Source organism: Saccopteryx leptura, chromosome 1 (assembly GCF_036850995.1).
Source record: "Saccopteryx leptura isolate mSacLep1 chromosome 1, mSacLep1_pri_phased_curated, whole genome shotgun sequence".
Taxonomy (NCBI): domain Eukaryota; kingdom Metazoa; phylum Chordata; class Mammalia; order Chiroptera; family Emballonuridae; genus Saccopteryx; species Saccopteryx leptura.
This window is the reverse complement of record NC_089503.1, coordinates 165,267,521-165,289,524: the sequence shown is the minus strand read 5'-3', so window position 1 is coordinate 165,289,524 and position 22,004 is coordinate 165,267,521. Positions and strand designations below refer to the sequence as shown.

At 35.1% G+C, this 22,004-nt stretch overlaps 1 protein-coding gene across 1 annotated transcript in view; it reads left to right on the top strand.

The window, feature by feature from the left end:
* Positions 1–22,004, top strand: part of LOC136388158 (complement factor H-like) — a 62,011-nt gene that overhangs the window by 10,375 nt on the left and 29,632 nt on the right. The window contains 10 exon segments of the mRNA XM_066360135.1: positions 1,130–1,312; positions 2,918–3,094; positions 12,999–13,175; positions 13,951–14,098; positions 14,100–14,125; positions 14,233–14,412; positions 15,864–16,040; positions 19,381–19,557; positions 20,279–20,479; positions 21,188–21,364. Of these exon segments, the coding sequence (XP_066216232.1) occupies positions 1,130–1,312; positions 2,918–3,094; positions 12,999–13,175; positions 13,951–14,098; positions 14,100–14,125; positions 14,233–14,412; positions 15,864–16,040; positions 19,381–19,557; positions 20,279–20,479; positions 21,188–21,364 (1,623 nt within the window).

Sequence of the window (22,004 nt, the reverse complement as noted above, 5' to 3'; positions counted from 1 at the left end):
CTTCTTTTTTACTCCTTGGTTTTTGAGAGCTGTTCTTGTAGTCCAGAGTTGGTTTTTTACACTGATTGTTCCTAATTAATTTGTAATCCAGATTGATGGTGTGAGCTAGGAGTCTGAGCATCTGCCTACTCTGCTTCCATCTTTAACTCTCTGCATTTGTAGTTTTCTCCACTCTAGTCCTCTAGATTCCAATTTTAGTGATGTCAACCTCTTTGAGAACACTGATTTTTGTTTGTTTTTCAGTATGACAAACATATTTTAGTTTGGTTTCTTCTTTCCATGTTACATTCTGAAAAATCGTCCTCCCTCCCCTGCCCCAATAAAGCTGTTTGTAAATAGAGCTCATATCATTTAGAGCTCTCTCAGGACTTGTAGTTAGACACTGGCTGTGTCCATATGCCTCACAAAGGTTCTTTTCATATATTTGGCTCAGTATCCTTGTTGTCTATGGCCAGAATTGTTTTATTATTCTTGCTTTGAATTCACTAATTTATTAAATTTCTTTGATAACTCTCCTTTTAATGCTGTTCATTTTCTCTAGTGTGTGCTTTTTATTTGATTGCTGCTTATATTTTTATTTCATCAAATTTGTATTTCCTTTCTCAGTGTTAACAGGGTGTAAATAAAAAATGAGAATTGAATGTGTTTAAGGTTTACAGCTTGCTGTTGTAATCGGAGTACACCTTGGAAAATGACCACCAGTTCAAGGTGATTAGCAGATTTGTACCCCATCATAGTTAGCTTTGTTTTGCTCGTAGTGAGAAGACAGGATCATACATCTGAACTATTTGAAACAATACTTAGAAAAGGACCTATATCTGGCTAAACTCTGGTAGGCTGAGGAGTTCCAGATCCATTAGACTAACAGATTCCTTATAATTCCTTACAAGGCATTCTGAGAATTTTAAATTTTGCATAGTGTCAAAAATTTTTCTTTTAATATCTTTATTTAATATCTCTGGAAACTCACAGCTTATTTAATCTGACAGAACCCCTTGAATGATGGGATTATTTTTCAGTTTTTCTTTACAAATGATGCCTTATTTTCACTGTTGTCATATTGCTTAGGTCCTTATGAAAATGTTATTGACCATCAGCTTATCTTTTCCTCTTATGCTCTTCCTTTCAGAAACATGTTTAAAATCAGATGTAACAATAGAGAATGGATTTCTTGCTGAATCAGAAGATATATATCCCTTACATAAAGAAACACAATACAGGTGCAAACAAGGTTACGTCACAGAAGATGGTCAGATATCAGGCTCTATTACGTGTCAGCGAGGTGGATGGTCAGCTCAGCCCAAGTGCATTAGTAAGTCATTCGTGATGATCATGTTCATTGTGTCAAAGACTACTGTATAAAAGTTTACTTTTTGTGGGTTGGCAAAATCTGAGTTCCACTTGGAAAGATAAAATATTTGAGAAAATATATGTAGGTAATTTTTTGCCTTTTGCAAATAATTACAAGTAAGAGAGACATAAATTCATTTTTCAGTTCAAGGTTTTTCCACCCGTAAAACATCGTTTTGGGGGAAACTTTTTGCCATCTGTTGTCAAGTCATTTATTTTTAGTTAAGACCTTGGCATGCTGTTCTTGTGTTTAGGTTATCAAAGTTTTGTGTCAGAGTGTTTGTTCCTATGTATAAATGTTTCCTGTTTTAAGTGAAAATATGGGTTCATAGTAGATAATTTTGAAATAATTTCACCTGTATAATTCATATGGTTGTTACTGTAGCATGATTTCTCTTTTAAAAAATCATTTCCATTTCAAAACCTACAAACATCTAATTAGTGGAGACTAAGAAAGGCTTCTAGATAAAATGAGATTTGGCTGCATTGAAAGATGTCTCTGTCCCGCTACCCCAATGTTGAAGAGAATTTTTTAAGAATAATTGCTCAGTTTATCTTATTACCTCACAGCCATGCAGCCATATTTTTCATTCCTTTTAAGTGAAATGAATATTTTAACTGTCCATTTGAATTATTTTTATTTTTTTATTTCTATACGTGCTATGAGAACTAGGCAAAATAAAAATAAAATGATGAAGGTTGCCTCCAAATCAAACTTCTTTTATATTAAATTGTGATCAGTCATCCCTTACTCTTATTAGGAATTATAATCATATTAAGATGAGAAAATGTGCTACTATTAATTTTATTTTTATAGTTTTGCTTCTCGTTTTTTAAGTTTTAAGCTAGCTTACTACATAATACATTTTATAACTTGAGGTAAATTATTTAAACATTAAGTAATATCACTCCAGTATAATGTTAGAGAAAATAAAGACTATTTTTAACATTTCACTTTTTTGTACTAATTACAAATGTTTTACTGTCTCTCCATTCAATATTGATAAATAAAAAGTAATATACAGTCATTTAGTAAATATTTTAAAAAGCTATATCAGCATGTTTGCATAAAAGTTAGTATGATCTAAAGTAAAATTTCATAGAATGTTTAAACATTTATTCTTAGTGTCAAAAATTAATCTTATTATGAAACCAATTCACTTTGAGCATATATGTTACAACTGCTAGTAAGTTTGGCACCTGTATTTACAAAATGTTATCCTGTATCCAAAAAATAAAAGTATGTTATATATATTATGACCTATTTTATAGCTAACATAGAATAAATGTCTAAGTGAAATTAAATTGAGATTATGTTCTTAAAATAATTTTTTCAGATAATATAATTGATAACAAAAATGTGTAGAAATATAAGATTTCACTGTGAGAAATGATTTTGAAACAATGATTTATTTATCCCTGGTATTAGATTCTTTTTATATGATACATAACATATTAACATATTCTAAGTGATAAAGCTCTTTTTTCCTTGGGATGGGGCTGACTTAATTAGATTGTTTGTTAACAGCATATTAGAAATGAAATCTTCAATTCTACTTTGCATTAGAATCTTGTAGTATGCCTGTGTTTGAGAATGCCAGGGCCAAAGCTGGTCGCACGTGGTATAAGGTCAATGACAGATTGGAGTATGAGTGCCAGGACGGATATAAAAATGAAGCCGGACACTCCACAGGTGTCATAGCATGTGGTGACAATGGTTGGTCTGGTGCACCCACCTGTCGTGGTAAGTACTGCTTTTCAGGATTATCAAAACCAAAGAAATGTGTTTCACATGTTTCTCTTATTGCATGTTTGGATTGTATGGAATTATTTTTTAATGATCACTGATTAAAGCAGAGGTGTTTTATTTATTCATTTATTTATTTTTTTACTTATTTATTTTTGGACAGAGACAGAGAGAGGGATAGATAAGGACAAACAGACAGGAAGGGAGAGAAATAAAAAGCATCAATTTTTTATTGTGGCTACTTAGTCTCCTTATAGTCTTCTTAGTTGTTCATTGATTGCTTTCTCATATGTGCTTGACAGAGGTAAGGGGGACTACAACTGAGCTAGTGACCCTCCTCAATCCAGCGACCTTGGGTTCAAGCCAGCAAACATGAGGTCATATCTATGATCCCACAATCAAGGCAGCAGGATCCCACACTCTACCTGGATGCGCCCTCACTCAAGCTGGCAACCTCGGGGTTTCAAACGTAGGTCCTCTGTGTCCCAGTAGGATGCTCTATCCATTGCGCCACTGCCAGGTCAGGAAAGGTGTCTTCCTTTAATAACTTAATGTAAATTGGGAGAAGAGGGTGTTTTGAAGTCCAAAGTCATAATCGATTTAACCCAGCACACTAGTGTAGCCTACGGTCCATATTCATCACAGATTTGTGAATAAAGCATAATTGTTGTTATTCCAAGCACAGCTCTCTATCATGTAACACCAGGTGCTCATTGCCAAAATTATATTTTTGTGCAGTTTTCTCAGCTATTTTTCTCCCGGGTTTTGTTTTGTTTTGTTTTGTTTACCTCTCAACTTGAATGTTAACGTCTGCAGATCCTGAGAAAAATTCCTCATTTTTAGATCTTGAATAGTTCCACGAACTGTTTCATGAGTCTCCTTAGTGTTTGCCAGTCAGTGCCTGTTTTCCAGGGTGAGACATAGGACGTCAGACTGTGGGCATCCGGGTGATTCAGAGTATTCCAACTCAAGAGAACAGTCCATGCCAAGCTTTGAAAACTAAACAATATTTGGGATCTATCAGGGATTCTTCTTCATATGTGGGAGAATTTTAGGTGGAGTTGGGGCAGAGGGATTGCTGAGGAGATGCAGGGCAGAAGAGAGTAAGTTACAGTTTAGTGTTTCAATACACAGGTAAAGTTACTGAATGTTGTTTATCAGACAGAGTCGTAAATCAAGGGACTCACATATTTAATTTAAACTGTTATCACAAGTAAGCTGATAAATGAAGAAGGGTATTTATAAGGTGGTGTGAGCAGTAGGAAAAGCACTTTGAGAGGAACATCTCAACTTCTGACTTACGCACCTGATGGTTGAATGGCCTGTGGACGATCACGATTGGATTGTAAACTACATGGTTGACTGTTTACATCTAGTGAGGTGACCTACTTCTGAAATGATTATTCTAAGTAAAAAGGGAGGATTTCAAAAATATAAATTTCTTTTCTAGAATGAGAGGCAGATCTGGGTTGTATGAAGTCAGAAGATTTACAACAGTGACAGGTCTTCATTGATAAAGAATGTAAAGTCAGGAATATGTAAAAAGGGGCAGCAGTAGAAGTCAATGTAACCAATATGCCTTTCTGTCGAAATCTTTGTAATAACTTATGACCTGGGGAACACATCAGTAGGAATTCACCAGCAAAGTGTAATTCTCCCAAGCATCAACTACACAAATGACAGCTTAGTATTGTTTTCCAATAACTTTCCTCAACCATGCAGCAGAAAATTGCACATGGATTAACTGAAATTTGAGTCTATTTCATGGGTCCTGAAAGTCTCTTTGATAATCAATGAGCACAAAATATGTAAAGAAAGATACACACAAATGAAAGAATCACTACTGCGAACATTGGAATAGAATTTTAGGAGAAGAATCCAATGCTTCTCCTTCTAGTGTGACCTTCTCAACTAAGGTGCAGACCTCAACAGGAAAACAAAAGCAAAAGCAAATTTATTGAGTTTTTTTAGTGACGTTACTTTTTTAAATGGTGAAGCCATGTCTACTTTCATGATTATGTGTTTATATTTAACTTTTAGACAGTATGAATTTTCTTTTTTTGGTATGATTCCAGTTTTTAAATTTTACTTGTTTATTTTTCTAATTATTAATAGATGAAGTAATCAAATAAACATAAATTTTTTATAATATTTAACAATGTCAAAACTTTACAACTTTTAAAGATATTTAAGAAATTATTTTGCACATTACTAATTTGAATAATAATAATTTATTTTTTTTATTTTTTTATTTTTATTTTTTTATTTTTATTAATTTTAATGCAGTGACATTGATAAATCAGGGTACATATGTTCCGAGAAAACATCTTCAGTTTATTTTTACTTTGATTATGCTGCATACCCCTCACTCAAAGTCAAATCGTCCTCCATCACCTTCTATCTGGTTTTCTTTGTGCTCCTACCTTCCTGCCACCCCCTCCCTCTCCTTCCTTGCCCCTTCCCCACCCCTCCACTCCACTCCCTGTTACCATCACATTCTTGTCCATGTCTCTGAGTCTCACTTTTATGTCCCATCTATGCCTGGGTTCATATAGTTCTTAGCTTTTTCTGATTTACTTATTTCATTCCGTATAATGTTATCAAGGTCCATCCATGTTATTGTAAATGATCCGATGTCATCATTTCTTATGGCTGAGTAGTATTCCATAGTATATATGTACCAAAGCTTTTTAATCCACTCGTCCTCTGATGGACACTTTGGCTGTTTCCAGATCTTCGCCACTGTGAACAATACTGCTATAAACACGGGGGTGCATTTCTCCTTCTGGAACCGTTCTATGGTGTCCTTGTGGTATATTCCTAAAAATGGGATGGCTGGGTCAAAGGCAGTTCGATTTTCAATTTTTTGAGGAATGTCCATACTGTTTTCCACAGAGGCTGCACCAGTCTGCATTCCCAACCAGCAGTGTAGGAGGGTTCCCTTTTCTCCACAGCCTCGCCAGCACTTATTCTGTGTTGTTTTGTTGATGAGCGCCATTCTGACCAGTGTGAGGTGATATCTCATTGTGGTTTTAATTTGCATTTCTCTAATGTTTAGTGATGTTGAGCATTTTTTCATATGCCTATTTATTGGCCATTTGTATATCCTCTTTGGAGAAGTGTCTATTCATTTCTTTTTCCCATTTTTGATTGGATTATTTGTCTTTCTGGTGTTGAGATTTACAAGTTCTTTATAAATTTCGGTTATTAACCCCTTATCAGACGTACTGTAAAATATGTTCTGCCATTGTGTAGTTTATCTTTTTATTCTGTTCTTATTGTCTTTGGCTGTGCAAAAGCTTTTTAGTTTGATATAGTCCCATTTGTTTACCCTGTCTTTTATTTCCCTCGCCCATGGAGATAAATCAGCAATTATATCGCTGCGAGAGATGTCAGAAAGCTTACTGCCTATGTTTTCTTCTAAGATGTTTATGGTTTCACGCCTTACATTTAAGTCTTTTATCCATTTTGAGTTTATTTTTGTAAATGGTTTAAGTTGGTGGTCTAGTTTCATTTTTTTGCAGGTAGATTTCCAATTTTCCCAACACCATTTGTTGAAGAGGCTGTCTTTACTCCATTGTAATTCCTTACCTCCTTTGTCAAATATCAGTTATCCATAGAGCTGTGAGTTAATTTCTGGGTTCTCCGTTCTGTTCCATTGATCTATGTGCCTGTTCTTATGACAGTACCAGGCTGTTTTGAGTACAATGGCCTTGTAGTATAGCTTGATATCAGGAAGTGTGATACCTCCCCCTTTATTCTTCTTTTTGAAGATTGCTGAGGCTATTCATGTTCTCTTTTGGTTCCATATAAATTTTTGGAATATGTGTTCTATATCTATGAAGTATGTCATTGGTATTTTAATTGGTATTGCATTGAATTTATAAATCAGTTTGGGTAATATAGACATTTTAGTGATGTTTATTCTTCCTAACCATGAGCATGGTATATGCTTCCACGTGTTTGTATCTTCCTTGATTTCTTTATCAATGTTTTATAATTTTCTGAGTACAAGTCTTTAGTCTCCTTGGTTAAATGTAATCCTAGGTACTTTATTTTTTTGGTTGTAATAGTGAAGAAGATAGTTTCCTCAATTTCTCTTTCTGACTGTTCATTGTTGGTGTATAAAAATGCCTCTGATTTCGAGTATTAATTTTATATCCTGCCACCTTGCTGAATTCATATATCAGGTCCAGTAGTTTTTTGACTGAGACTTTAGGATTTTCTATATACAATATCATATTGTCTGCAAATAATGATAGCTTCACTTTTTCTTTTCCAACTTGAATGCCTTTTATTTCTTCTTCTTGTCTGATTGCTGTGGCTAGGCCTTCCAGGACTATGTTAAATAAGAGTTGTGAAAGGGGGCACCCCTGCCTTGTTCCTGATCTTAATGGGATTGCTTTTAATTTTTTCCCATTGAGTATGATGTTGGCTGTGGGTTTGCCATAGATGACTTTAATCATGTTAAGGTATGTTGCTGGATTCCCCCTTTGCTGAGAGTTTTGATCATGAATGGGTGCTGGATTTTATCAAATGCTTTTTCTGCATCTATTGAAATTATCATGTGGTTTTTCTCCTTCCTTTTGTTTATGTGATGAATAACATTCATAGATTTGCAAATATTGTACCAGCCTTGCCTCCCAAGAATAAATCCACTTGATCATGGTGTATGATTTTTTTCCATATATTGTTGGATCCGGTTTGCTAATATTTTGTTGAGGATTTAAGCATCTATATTCATCAGGGATATTGGCCTATAATTTTCTTTCTTTGTGTTGATTTGCCTGGTTTTGGAATCAGAATTTTGCTCGCCTCATACAAGGAGCTTGGAAGTCTTCCTTCCTCTTGAATATTTTGAAATAGCTTGAGAAGGATCGGAGTTAGTTCTTCTTTGAATATTTGGCAGAATTCACTTGTGAAGCCATCTGTCCTAGGACTTTTCTTTGTTGGGAGTTTCTTGATAACAGTTTCTATCTCATTTGGTGTAATTGGTCTGTTTAGGTTTTCTGATTCTTCCAGATTGATTTTTGGAATATTGTATGTTTCAAGGAATTTGTCCATTTCATCTAGGTTGTCTAGTTTTTTGGCATATAGTTCTTCATAGTATTTTCTTACAATATTGTGTATTTCTATTGTGTGAGTTGTTATTTCTCCCCTCTCATTTCTAATTTTATTTATATGAGGCCTCTCTCTCTTTTTCTTGGTGAGTCTAGTTAAAGGTTCACCAATCTTGTTTACCCTTTCAAAGAACCAGCTCTTGGTTTCATTGATCCTCTGTAATGTTTCTTTAGTCTCTATGTCATTTATTTCTGCTCTGATCTTTATTATTTCCTTCCTTCTACTACATTTAGGCTTTACTTGCTGTTCTTTTTCTAGTTTTCTTAGATGCAGGGTTAAGTTGTTTATTTGAGCTTTTTCTAGCTTCTTTTTTTTTTTTTTTTTTTTTAAATTTTTTCTTCTTTTTTTTAAAGTTTTTTTTTTTTTTTTAAATTTTATTTATTCATTTTCAGAGAGGAGAGAGAGAGAGGGAGAGAGAGAAACAGAGAGAGAGAAGGGGGAGGAGCTGGAAGCATCAACTCCCATATGTGCCTTGACCAGGCAAGCCCAGGGTTTCGAACTGGCGACCTCAGCATTTCCAGGTCGACGCTTTATCCACTGCGCCACCACAGGTCAGGCCTTTTTCTAGCTTCTTAAAGTGTGCCTGTACTGCTATGAACTTCCCTCTCAGTACTGCTTTTGCTATGTCCCATAAATTTTGAGTTGTTGTATGCTCATTATCATTCATTTCTAGGAATTTTTTTATATCTCTTTAAACTCATTCTTAATCCATTTGTTATTTACCAACCTGCTGTTTAGTTTCCATGTGTTTGAGAATTTTTGAGCTTTTCTGTTGTGGTTGATTTCTAGTTTCATGCCATTGTGATTAGAGAAAGTGCTTGATATGATTTCAATCTTCTTAAATTTGTTGAGACCACTTTTGTGCCCTAACATGTGGTCTATTCTAGAGAATGTACCATGAGCACTTGAAAAGAATGTATATTCTACTGCTTTAGGGTGAAAGATTCTGTAGATATCTGTTAAATTGAGTTGATATAGTGTGTTCTTTAAGTCTGCTGTTTTTTTGTTAATTTTCTTCTTGAGGATCTATCTAGTGATGTTAGTGGGGTATTACAATCCCCTACTATTATAGTGTTGCTTTTGATTCGCTCTTTATATCCATCAAAGTCTGCTTTATATATTTCGGTGCTCCTATATTAGGTGCGTAGATATTTATAATAGTTATATCTTCCTGTGGGATTGCTCCCTTTATCATTATGTAGTGGCCTTCTTTATCTCTTACTATATTCTTTGTTTTAAAGTCCATTTTGTCTGATATAAATATTGCTACCCCAGCTTTTTTTTCATTTCCATTTGCGTGAAATATTTTCTTCCATCCTTTTATCTTCAGTCTGTGTGCATCTTTTGATTTAAGGTGTGTCTCTTGTAGACAGCATATGTATGGGTTCTGTTTTCTTATCCATGCAGCTACCCTGTGTCTTTTGATTGGATAATTTAGTCCATTTACATATTGTTGCACTCGCCGGGTAAAACAAACACTGGAGACATTTGGAGAGTTTCAGACAAAGTTTTATGGCCAAGAGAAAAAGAAAACAAAACAAAGCAAAACAAACCTGCGCAGGGGTGAACTCAGGTGGTAGTCACAAGAGTCACACTGAGCGCCTACAGTCTAGGGGGTTTTATAGCGTAGCAAGCAAGCAGTTCATACAGAAGCGAATTTGGCGTTTAGCAATTGGCTTCCCCAAATTAAATTTTAGTCACGTGCCTTAGTAACCAGTCATACAGTTGAAAGCCCCCAGCTGGAAATGTCCCTATCTATCCCCTAGGATGTGGTTACATTTACTATCTTAGGAGTTTTTACGACTTCCTTATCTCAAGGACTCCTCAGCTCCTAGCCATCCTGGGAGTCTAACGACTTCCCTATCTCAAGGACTCATCTGTTTTTTTTTTAGTCATCCTGGGAGTCTGGGCTCATTTGCTTACTGGACTAGTTCCTTTGAAGTTATTTCCAAAGCCCATTAATGTATTTTATGGCTTTTATTCGAATGTCACACATATAAGATTATTATTGATATGTAGTTGTTTATTGCCATTTTATTCTTTAAAGCTGTAATCCTCTTTTGCTATATTCTTTTCCCACTTTGATCTGTTTACACCATGCCCCTTAACATTTCCTGCAGCATTGGTTTGGTTGTAATGAATTCCTTGAGTTTTTTGTTTTTTGGTTTTTTTTTGTCTGGGAAACTTTTTATTTCTCCTTCAATTTTAAATGATAACCTTGCTGGATAAAGTGGTCTTGGTTGTAGGTTCTTGTTCTGCATTACTTTGAATATTTCTTGCCATTCCCTTCTGGCTTCAAGTGTTTCTGTTGAGAAGTCTGATGTCATCCTTATGGGGGTTCCTTTGTAGGTGATAGCTTTTTTCTCTCACAGCTTTTAATATTTTCTCTTTATCACTTAGCTTTGGTATTTTAATTATGATGTGTCTTGGTGTAGGTTTCTTTGGGTTTCTTTTTAGTGGAGTTCTCTGTGCTTCTTGAATTTGTAAGAGTTTCTCTTGCATTAATTTAGGGAAGTTTTCAGCTATGATATGATTGAACACAGCCTCTAGCCCTTGTTCTTTCTCTTCTTTTTCAGGAACTCCTATGATGCAGATGTTATTTCTCTTTATGTTGTCACAAAGCTCTCTAAGTGTTGCCTCAGACTTTTTGAGTCTCTTTTCTTTTTTCTTCTCTGCTTTCATGGCTTCATTCCAGTTGTCCTCCAACTCACTGATTCGATCCTCAGCTCTATTCATCCTGTTTTTAATTCCTTTCATTGTGGTCTTCGTTTCTGATATTGTATTTGTCACCTCCAACTAATTCTTTTTTAATATTTCAATATCCTTTTTTATATGTGCTCTTTCTTTATTTAGGTGTTCATGATGACCATCCATTGTTGTTCTAAGATCCCTAAGCATCCTTACAATCATTATTTTAAACTCCGCATCCGGAAATTTGATTATTTCCATATCACTCAGTTCATCTCCGTAAGGTTTCTCTTGTGGTTTCATTTGGATTGCACTTCTTTGTCTTCTGTTTGAGTCTGGGTGTTTGGGTGTTTTCTTTGTAGAGCTGGTTGAGTCTAGGCTTGGTGTTGTCTGCCTTTAGTTTTTACTTGTGTTGTTTCAAAGTCTTCTTGGGTTGGCATCAGGTATTATTTGTAATCCACTTTAGGATTTGGGCCGCTTTGAAGTCTTGATTTGTGTGTTTTCTTAACAGGTGATTGTCTTGTTTGCTGATCTCAGCAAGGGGCTTATTTAAAACTGTATCCAGGATTGTGGTAGGTGTGACCTGAGGCTCTGAAGTCCTCTTCTGCCAGTTAATCTCTCTGGGGGAGGGTTGCTTTCTCAGCTTCAGTAAGGGAAGGTGTATCTCAGATCTCCATGGAGACCTGAGTTACTGCCCCTCCTTCCCACTTTTTGTTTTCAGCTGTGTCTTGTTGCGCTGATTGAATCTGGAGAGATGTCTGTATCTCTGTGACCTGGAAGTACTTTTGTATTTTGCTTTGTGGAAGGATGAACCCCTCCCCCAGTTATGGCCGCCTCCAGCACTGAATGAGTCAGCTTTTCATGTCATCACCTATATTCCTCTCCCCCTCACCATCCATCTCTTTTTCTCTCCTTTCTCTTTGGAATACAAGCGGGCCCTTTCAACACACCTCATTCCCTGGTCGCCAGGCAAGTGGCTGTGAGCAGTATTTACTGCTCTTTTCTTGGAGTGAGAGGCCAGCCTTACTCCCCCCCCCCTTCCATTCCTGTAAGCAGGGGAGATTGAGGTGCTCCCTACCAGGTTTGTTGTGGCTTCTTCTTTGCTCCTTGGTTTTTGAAAGCTGTACTTGTAGTCCAGATTTGGTTTTTCACACTGATTGTTCATAAATTAGTTTATAATCCAGTTCGGTGGTGTGAGCTGGGAGTCTGTGCGTCTGCCTACTCCGCTGCCATCTTCAGGTCCCCTGCCAGAATCTCTTAATAGCTGACATTTATTGACACAAATAGATGATCTCACTTTAGGCTCACAATAACCCAATGCTGAAGGTACTATTATTATCCCTATTTTTCAGATGAGAAAAATAACCTGCTTTGCATGCTAAGGCTCTGACATTAGTAATTTGAGGGTCAAAGAAGGAAGTGGCTGAGCTGGGTGGGGTTCAGACTCAGGCAGTCTCAAACAATTTATTAATAGTCAATATATATTATAGATACAATAAGAATAGATTGTTTAACATTTGATAAATATTTGGGAAACCTAGAATTCACCTAGCTATGTGACCTTAAACATGTTACTTTATCTTTATTTATGCTTTGTTTATGTTTTAATTTTTTTATTCCCTTATAAAATATTAATTGACTTTTAATGTTTCTCTCACTGAAATATATTTGAAATGCCTCTTTGAATGGCTCAGTTCCTTAAGATTATAAACAAAATATGTTTTTATTTAAACATATAATTTAATTTTGTACTTTGAGTTGTTTTATCTTTTAATGTAAGAGAATAGTTTTGTTTTAATAGTACAGAAAATGTAATATTAAATTTTATAAATGTCATTGATAAAATCAGATCTATAAGCAAGTTGATTTTACCAATAAATTTTCAGGACACATATATTGCTGTTCGAAGATCAGCATATAAATTTGAAGGATGTTTAAAAACATAATATACAATGATTTTCCCCAAGAAAGCACATATTAGATGTATCCATGTATGTGCAACACCTAGTAATTTACTGTTGCATGACACTTAAAATATACTTAGGCAATGACTCATTATATATTCTTATTAAATTATTTCACCTTTTCATAGAAAAAGAATGTATCATTCCTGATATAGAAAAAAACTTAATTTTTCAGCACCCTTTGGAAATATACAGGGTTGAAGATGTGATAAAATTCACCTGCAGAAACAGAGATAAGATTGTTGGACCAGATTCAATTCAGTGCTACAACTTTGGATGGTCGTCTATCCTTCCAAATTGTAAAGGTGAATGTTTATCTGACAATTGCTCAAACAAAATATAGAATTTTTATTATATCAACTACTGTTCTCTCTTATTTTTCTGTTGACTTCCAATGTGTCTGTAATTTAGGAAATTAAGCCAGAGATATACTTGAGAAGAACATGTGTTGGATAGTAGATACCTCAGAATTCCTTATTTAAAAAAGTAATCTTTGTTTTTTGTTGAAATATGTTCCGGAAGCTTCTATTCATAGACGTACTATGTCTCACACTGGAATGACTTGTTTATTCATATTTTTGTGCACTATTCCATCATTAATATAGGACATTTCTAATAGCATGGAATTCAACTCACGTTTCACTGAGTGTGTCTAAGCAATATTCAAGCATCTTAGAATCATTTCAATCACATGTATAACTTACAGTTAAAATTTGTAGATCAAATATTTGCCTCCAATGGTGGTATTTTTCAAAAAGTTTTGATGAAATGTTTCCATGAAATATGAATAACTGTAAGTTATGTAATCATAATTGTTAATGAAGTTACATATAGTTTTAGGCTATCTGTAATATTGAGCATGTTTCCTGGGCTTAAATATACTTCCAATATGCTAGTTTGGTCAAAATAAGAGAACTGGGAGACATGAATCTAGTGTAAACACCATTCTTTTTTGTTTGCCAAAGAACACTATAAGAATTTAGATAATAAACAAATAATAGAAGAAAAACATCACTTCACTGGATTTTCAGTTACAAAATAGACAAGTTAACCACTAAGTATACAATATTTCTTCCATAGCTGCAGTAAAACCGTGTGGTCCACAACCTCAGCTCCCCAACGGGAATGCCATCCATACACCTAAAGAAGAATACAAACATGGTGAAGTTGTGGAGTATGCTTGCAACCCGAGGTTTCTCATGAAGGGGTCTAGGAAAATTCAATGTGTTGTGGACAGCCTTGCCCAGCTGTATTGGTAATGTATATAAAATATAAATGTATAGATTAACACTTTGTGTTTATATTCAGATAAACACACAAATTAATTTTAAGGATTAACATATGTTTGTGAAATTTTCACAGAGGAGAGCAGTACCTGTGGTGATATACCTGAAATTGATCAGGGCTATGCAATATCCCATGACCCACCCTTTCACCATGGGGAGTCAGTAGAGTTCAATTGCATAGAAGAATTTACAGTGATTGGCCACAGATCAATTACGTGTATTAAGGGAAGGTGGACTGAACTACCTCAGTGCATTGGTGAGAATACAACTGACTTTTAATAAAATTTAAAATTTAATGTAAAACTTAAACTATATTTTTGTAATTTAGTGATATTCTTGAACATATCAGATCATAAGTTACAATAAATCCAAACACTTGTTTATGGTTCAACAGCGTCTACTGAAGAAAAGTAGACACTAGCAATAGCGTTTTTTGAATCTGCTTTGATATAAATATTGTTTACCTTTACAAATATAAAGCTAAATATTACTACAGATATAGGATTTAAATTTTATCCTACATTATTTATTTTGTTCCTCCTTATAGTCTAACTTTTCACTCTTCTCACGATGTTTTTTTCTTCCTAATGAACAAAAATATTCTTCCAGAAACTCATCATCATAGGGGCCATAGGACAACAGCTGCCACACCTTCTTTACTATAGAACCTCCCTCAGTCACTATCCCTTCAAGAAGACTCTTCACTTTGTCTCTCTCAGCACTCTGGAACAATCCTAAAAAATAGGACTAAATCTCAAGTCTCTAGTGTTTCAAATCAGTCCCCTCCTTTTTTTTCAAGGTGGCATTATTAAAACATTACTTTTCTTTCACCATTTACTTGACCTTTTTTGTTCTGTTCATCCTTACTTGATGCTTATCATTAACAAACTGTGAACAGATACTACCTAAGACCTACACTGATAAGTTATAATATTCAAATACAATCGACATCTTCATTAAGGTTCTGAAATTTGCAGCTGTATAAAAGACTTTTATCATCTACATGTAACTTATAATAAAGCAGGCAAAAATTATAGTAGCATAATATTTAGATTATAGCATGATTTGGTGTGTAAAATAGCTTCCCAAAGTTTCTAAGAGTGTACATACAAAATGGGTTATGACTTGAGCACCTAATTTTATGTTCTGGTTTTTGGAAATCATGCAAAAGATATGCTTAACTAATTCACACTTTTTACACTATACCTTTGATCAATTCTTCTTGTTATTTTATATTAACTTTATAAAAATATAATTAAAAGAACAACTTCACATGTACTATATCGACAGATAATATTTTTTTCTTTTAACATTTTAAAATTGTGGATTAAAAATAATGTAGAGTGTTTGAACTTAAGAAAAAATGGATGTGGACAGAAGTACAGATTTCAGATGAGACCAAATTTAGCCATGTGATGACTCTTCACTATGTACAGAAATCAAAAAGTGAACCTCTATGTTCTTGCAATCTTCAAAGTGCTATATGTCTTTCGAATGTTTATTCTCTGTAAAATATCGTTAGTGGTTATAAGAGTAAGTTTGTACATTACAACCCAGCACTTCCAACATTTTTGGAAATAACTTTATTGGTGGAATTTATAAACCTAAATTCTAATTGCAGTATAGTCTGTACTCTTGAGCTCCTTTTTGTATTAGTTGCTTGGAGTCTCATAATTAGTGTTTTAGTGAAATATTTTCATTTTATAGCAACAAATAAGCTTAAGAGATGTAAATTATCACGAGCAACTACACAAAAGATTAACCTGCCATATAGATCTGACTATGACCACAACGTGAAGATAAATTACTCCTGTAGAGGCAAGTCAGAACAGAAACGTTACATCTGCATGAATGGAAGGTGGGATCCCGAAGTAACCTGCGTAGGTAAGCTCTTGTTTAGAACATTTTCAAAATGTATTCCTCTTCCACCTACCATGTAAAAGGAGTCTCGCTGTGTCTTAATAAATATTTTAATACTATTTATTTTTACAAATAATTTTTTCAGGTGGAGGGTAATTTGGAAAATAACCAAAACACTTTCTAAATATTAATCATATCGGAGCGATTTCAGCTATAGAACAAACTTCAGCTTTACATAAAGTCTTGAAGCCAGATATATTATCACCAACTATGTTATTCCTATTCAAGATTGTTTTAATTTTTTGATCTTATCATTAACTGAAATTTCAGGAAAAGCTCATCAATTTTTATAAGATATCCACTTGTGAAAAAGAAAGGATGGGTTGTACAGTGAAATATACATTAGGGAGAGTTAAATTCTTATCCATATTAAATGCTTAGCCATAAACTTGATATATCTCCTCAATTATTTAATTTGCTTCTCTTTTCCAAGCAATAAAAGTATAGAATATTTAGAGTTTTTAAAAAATGTACTCATGTTTTATATTTTTATATTAAAAATGCAGATCCTCATAATTATATTTTTCCAATTTTTTTCTAACTATGAGGAAATGCACTGGCATTTTGGATATTGATTTTATACTCTGAAACTGCACACTTACATTATTTACTGTAGGTATTCTTCTGTTGATCAAGTGCAGCATCACTATTATATTTCTGCCAGTCCCTTTTTATATTGTATTTGTCTTTTTTTTTTTTTTTGTATATTTCTGAAGCTGGAAACAGGGAGAGACAGTCAAACTCCTGCATGCGCCCGACCGAGATCCACCCGGCACGCCCACCAGGGGCGACACTCTGCCCACCAGGAGGCGATGCTCTGCCCCTCGGGGCATCGCTCTGCCACAACCAGAGCCACTCTAGCGCCTGGGGCAGAGGCCAAGGAGCCATCCCCAGCGCCCGGGCCATCTTTGCTCCAATGGAGCCTTGGCTGCAGGAGGGGAAGAGAGAGACAGAGAGGAAGGAGGGGGGGGAGTGGAGAAGCAAATGGGCACTTCTCCTATGTGCCCTGGCCGGGAATCGAACCCGGGTCCCCCGCACGCCAGGCCGACGCTCTACCGCTGAGCCAACCGGCCAGGGCCTTATTTGTCTTTTTTAATGCACTTGCTCAAGCCTTCCATACACTGTTCAATCAACGGTGGTGAAAACAAAGAAATCTTTATCCTATTCTTGGCAACTAGGAGACTGTATTCTATTTCTTACCACAATTACAGTGTTAGTTTAGGATTTTTGTTGATGCCCTTTATCAGTATAAGTGAATATTCTTCTAATCCCGCGTTACCTGAGTAAAAAATTTTTTCACCCACTGCTGAATGTTTTTAAATGGTTTTTATTATTTGTTTATTTGCTTGAGAGAGCAAGAAACACAGACATAGGCCAACAGACTGGAAGGGAGAGAAATGAGATGCATCATCTCATGGTTGTGGCACCTTAATTGCTCATTGATTGCTTCTCCTACATGCTTTGACCAGGAGACTCTAGCAAAGCCAGTGACCCCTTGCTCAATCCAGTGACTTTGGGCTCAAGCCAGCGACCCCACACTCAACCTAGTGAGACTGCCCTCAAGCTGGCGACCTTGGGGTTTTGAACCTGGGTCCTCAGCATCTCAGGGCAATGCTCTATACCCTACACTACTGCTTATTCAGGCTGTTTTTAAATGCTTTTAATGCATTTATTGATATGACTTTTTAATTCTCTTAATACAGTGAACAGCATATATACATTTGTCCGTAAAGTCATGGTGCACTTATGACCAGTCACAGGAAAGCAACAAAAGATGATAGAACTATGAAATCTGCACCAAATAAAAGGAAAACTCTCCCAGTTTCATACCTATTCAGTGCAGTTTGATGTGAATTCACGAACGATTTTTTAGGGCTCCTTAGGTAGCTATCCTGTATAGCCTCTACAAACTCATCACTGACTAATGGCCTACCAGAACGGGGTTTCTACACCAAATTGCCAGTTTCCTTCAACTGCTTATCCCACCGAGTAATGTTATTCCTATGTGGTGGTGCTTCATTATAAACGCGCCAATATTCACGTTGCACTTTGGTCACGGATTCAAATTTAGCGAGCCACAGAACACACTGAACTTTCCTGTGTACCGTCCACATCTCGACTGGCATGGCCGTGGGCTGCTCCACTGTATACACAGTGTTACATTATCATCTGCACATGCGCACATGCTGCCACATCATCCTACAAAAACTGGGAGAGTTTTCCTTTTATTTGGTGCAGATTTCACATTTCTATCATCTTTTATTGCTTTCCTGTGACGGATCAAAAGTACACCATGACTTCATGGACACACTGTATATCTCTCACCTCCTAGTGTTAAATCTAGTTGGTGGTGATGTTAGTCTTTCTTAACTTTGTTTACTTGATTTGCTGATGGAGTTTCCAGAATTTTTGCATTTATTTTCATGGAGGATATTAAATTACAGCTACCTTTTTCTGTAGTATCTCTGTAAGTTGTTGTTATCAGGGATATTGTGACCTCATAAAACCATTTAAGAAATGTCCTTTTCTCCTCTGTTGTTTGAAAATACCTGGGTAATATCCTTACACATAATGTTATTGTACTTTTATTTTCTTTAAATAATTGATAGAATTCACCTGGTAAGTCAACTAATACGTAGCAGAGTTTTTGTTTTGCTTTGTTTCTTAAATATTTTCTTGATGATTAATTTAATTTCTTTAATAGGTGGTAGGCTATTTTACTTTCCTATATTGTCTTTTCTCACATTAGGCACCTAGGAAACAATACCTGCAGGGGCACTTTGAACATTCAAAAGCACATAAATCATATGTCAATATATCTAATTCACATCTTGGCTAGGAATCCATGTCAAATTCATCTATCATTAAATAAATGTAATTCTTCTATGACTCTCCCAGCTTTCACTGCTAAAACACATTGTGAAGGTTTTAATTGACTCTCAAATTATTTGATCATGGATATTTGTTTAAAATAATATATCCTGATAACAGTATTTAATGTCTGTTTTTAGTGAATAATTCAGTTAGGACAATCTAATTGTTAGAAATCATGAAAATTATTTTTACAAAAATTATTCAAGGCGGATCACAGATAGAATAAAAGAAAGAATCTACAAAGAAGGTATTGAGACTGTAAACCCAACTTGATATATTAAAATGATAAACAAGATGAAAAGTATAGCAAATTTAAACATAGAACACATTAATATTTGTTTTTTTATGATACATTTTCACTTACTGAATTATTTTTTGATATATTTAACTGATTGTTTTTCATCAAGAAACCTAATTTTGATATTTTCAGAAGTACCAAAGTGTCCACCTCCACCTCAGATTCCCAAATCTCAAAATATGACAGCTACGCTGAATTACCTGGAAGGAGAAAGAATATCTATTCTCTGTCAAGAAAATGCTCTAATTCAGGGAGCAGATGACATTGTGTGCCACAACGGAACATGGCAGTCAATACCACGCTGTGTTGGTCAGTAGTGCATTATTAACATTACAACTGTCTTTCAAATGAGGGTGAAACTCCCCTTTGTTTTGTGTAAAGCAGCGATTTTCAACTGGTGTGCCACAAGAATTTTAAAAGCATGCATCGTTGACCTCTTTTCCCTTAAATTGTTAAATAAAACAAACAAAAAAAATGACAACAGCCATTTGGTGCAAATGAGTCAAAATTATACCAGTTTTTTTGTTTGATAGGTAGAAAATATATATTTCAGTGTGCCACAGAATTTAAGTAATTAGTTTATGTGCTCCATGAGATAAAAAAAAAGGGTGAAAACTGCTGGTGCAACAGACCCAGAAAAAGCCGTTTTCCATATCCTCTCCGCATCAGCTGAAACAATAAATTACAATCCAGGCTCAGAAATCAACCAGCATTATCTCACTTCTGTCCTGAAATGAACACAGACAGACACTTTGGCTCACTGTGCAAATACCAAACGCAATTTCTATTTATGCATATTGTATGCATCCTCAAGATGAAGAGGATGGGGGAGCTTAGGGAATAAGAGGAGAGTGTAGAATATGTTTTATGGAGACACCGATTTTTGCAAGTTTCAAATTATTTTTAGTGATTAAGTAATTTAATTTGTTCAAATTGCCCTTATTTTAAGATCCCAAATAGTGTTTGATTTTCTTTTTCAATTTAAATGTTATTTTTGTGCTTGACCACTTGACCTCTATTCTTTGTATAGAAAAAACTCCATGTTCTCAGCCACCTCATATCGAGCATGGGATCATTAACTCACCTAGATCTTCAGAAGAAACATTTGAACCCCAGCTATATGCACATGGCACTAAATTAAATTATATTTGTGAAGATGGTTTCAGGCTATCTGAAGCCAATGGAATCACATGTCACCTAGAGGAGTGGAGTTCTCCTCCTCAGTGTGTAGGTAAGCACAGCACTCAAACTACAATTCTGTTTTCAATACAGTTCATTAAAATAGGCATCCAAGTCAGGGGACATTCTTATTTGGACTTATCAATATAGAAAACCATTAATATATTTATATATTATTTTTATGTTAACATATTTTACCAAACAATTTTGGCACAATCACATTTGTCTTATTTTTGGTAATTCCATTGGTTCATTGTGCAATCCATTTTACTTTTGACTCTTTTTAATTTCTGCTAAAACTGGATGTGTAATGAAATTAAACCTAACTCTTCATTCATATCAGTATACCTATGCAAATGTCTTCATATAGGTTGTAGTGAAGGCTTTGCCACCAGGATTTAAAAACATTATGTTCTTCCTACAGTGTCCCTTCTGATTTCTTACCACTTATGACACGTACTTAAGATGATTAATTCTCAGTGTGTGGTTTTCTTTTATTACTTAGTATGGGTTAGAGATGCACTGATAGTCCTATTCTTAAATATGTTAATGTCTTTTGTTTCGTGTTTTTGCTCATGTTCACAGCTAGAGGCACACGACAATGTTGATTTTAGAAAGCATTGGGCAGCTTTTCTGTGATGTGAGGTTAGTGGTTGTGTGATCATTTTGTTTCAAATGAAAGTAACAGATAGGGCCACCAGCACATGAAATAAATTTTAGAGTTAGTAAAATATATGCTCCTTCTTTCATTCTTTTTTAGGACTTCCTTGTGATTCACCACCACCTTCAATAGACAATGGTCAAGTACCTAAGGGTCCCAAGAGTTACCAACATGGAGCAGAAGTGACGTACAGATGTGCTGGGGGATATGGGATTCATGGACCTGCATCTGTAAAATGTTTAGGTGGAAAATGGTCCCATTCACCAGAATGCATAAGTATAGTGTCTTTACTTATATCCTAAATCTGTTAAATACCTTTAACTCAGAGCATTGATGATAAAAATATAAAATTGCAGCAATTCTAGAATTTAACAAGTTATATCTGGAAAGTCCTGGATTCTGGCAGAGAATGAAAAGCCCTAGAAATATGCCATGTTTGACAACAGGAGCCCAATTATTTCATTTTCATGTAAACTGTGTTTATGTTCCATGTGCTCTTCCTGCTTTGTAGGCGATCCCTGCTCATCAATCTCTTCATTCTTCAGTTCCCTGTTAGCTTATCAGTTATCTTCTTATAGATATATAATTTTCTAAGATGTCTGATGTTATTATAGGAAACAGATTTTGACAGAGGCAAAAAACAGAATCACAGACATAATGTAGCAGGTCTGTATGTACAAACAAGAATTTGAATGTAAGAAGCGTGGTCTTAAGCATTACTTTTATCCTGGTGTCTATGGGATTTCAGTAATCATCATTCCCATGTTGTGCTTTGGATAACTTTAGAATCACTCAAACGCAATCAACTCAAGACTGCTCATATATTTTCAAGTTATAAGAAAAGTATTTCACCATATGCATTGGTTTGGTATATACCTATCATTCTAGAGTACAGATAACTGTATAGATTTACTGA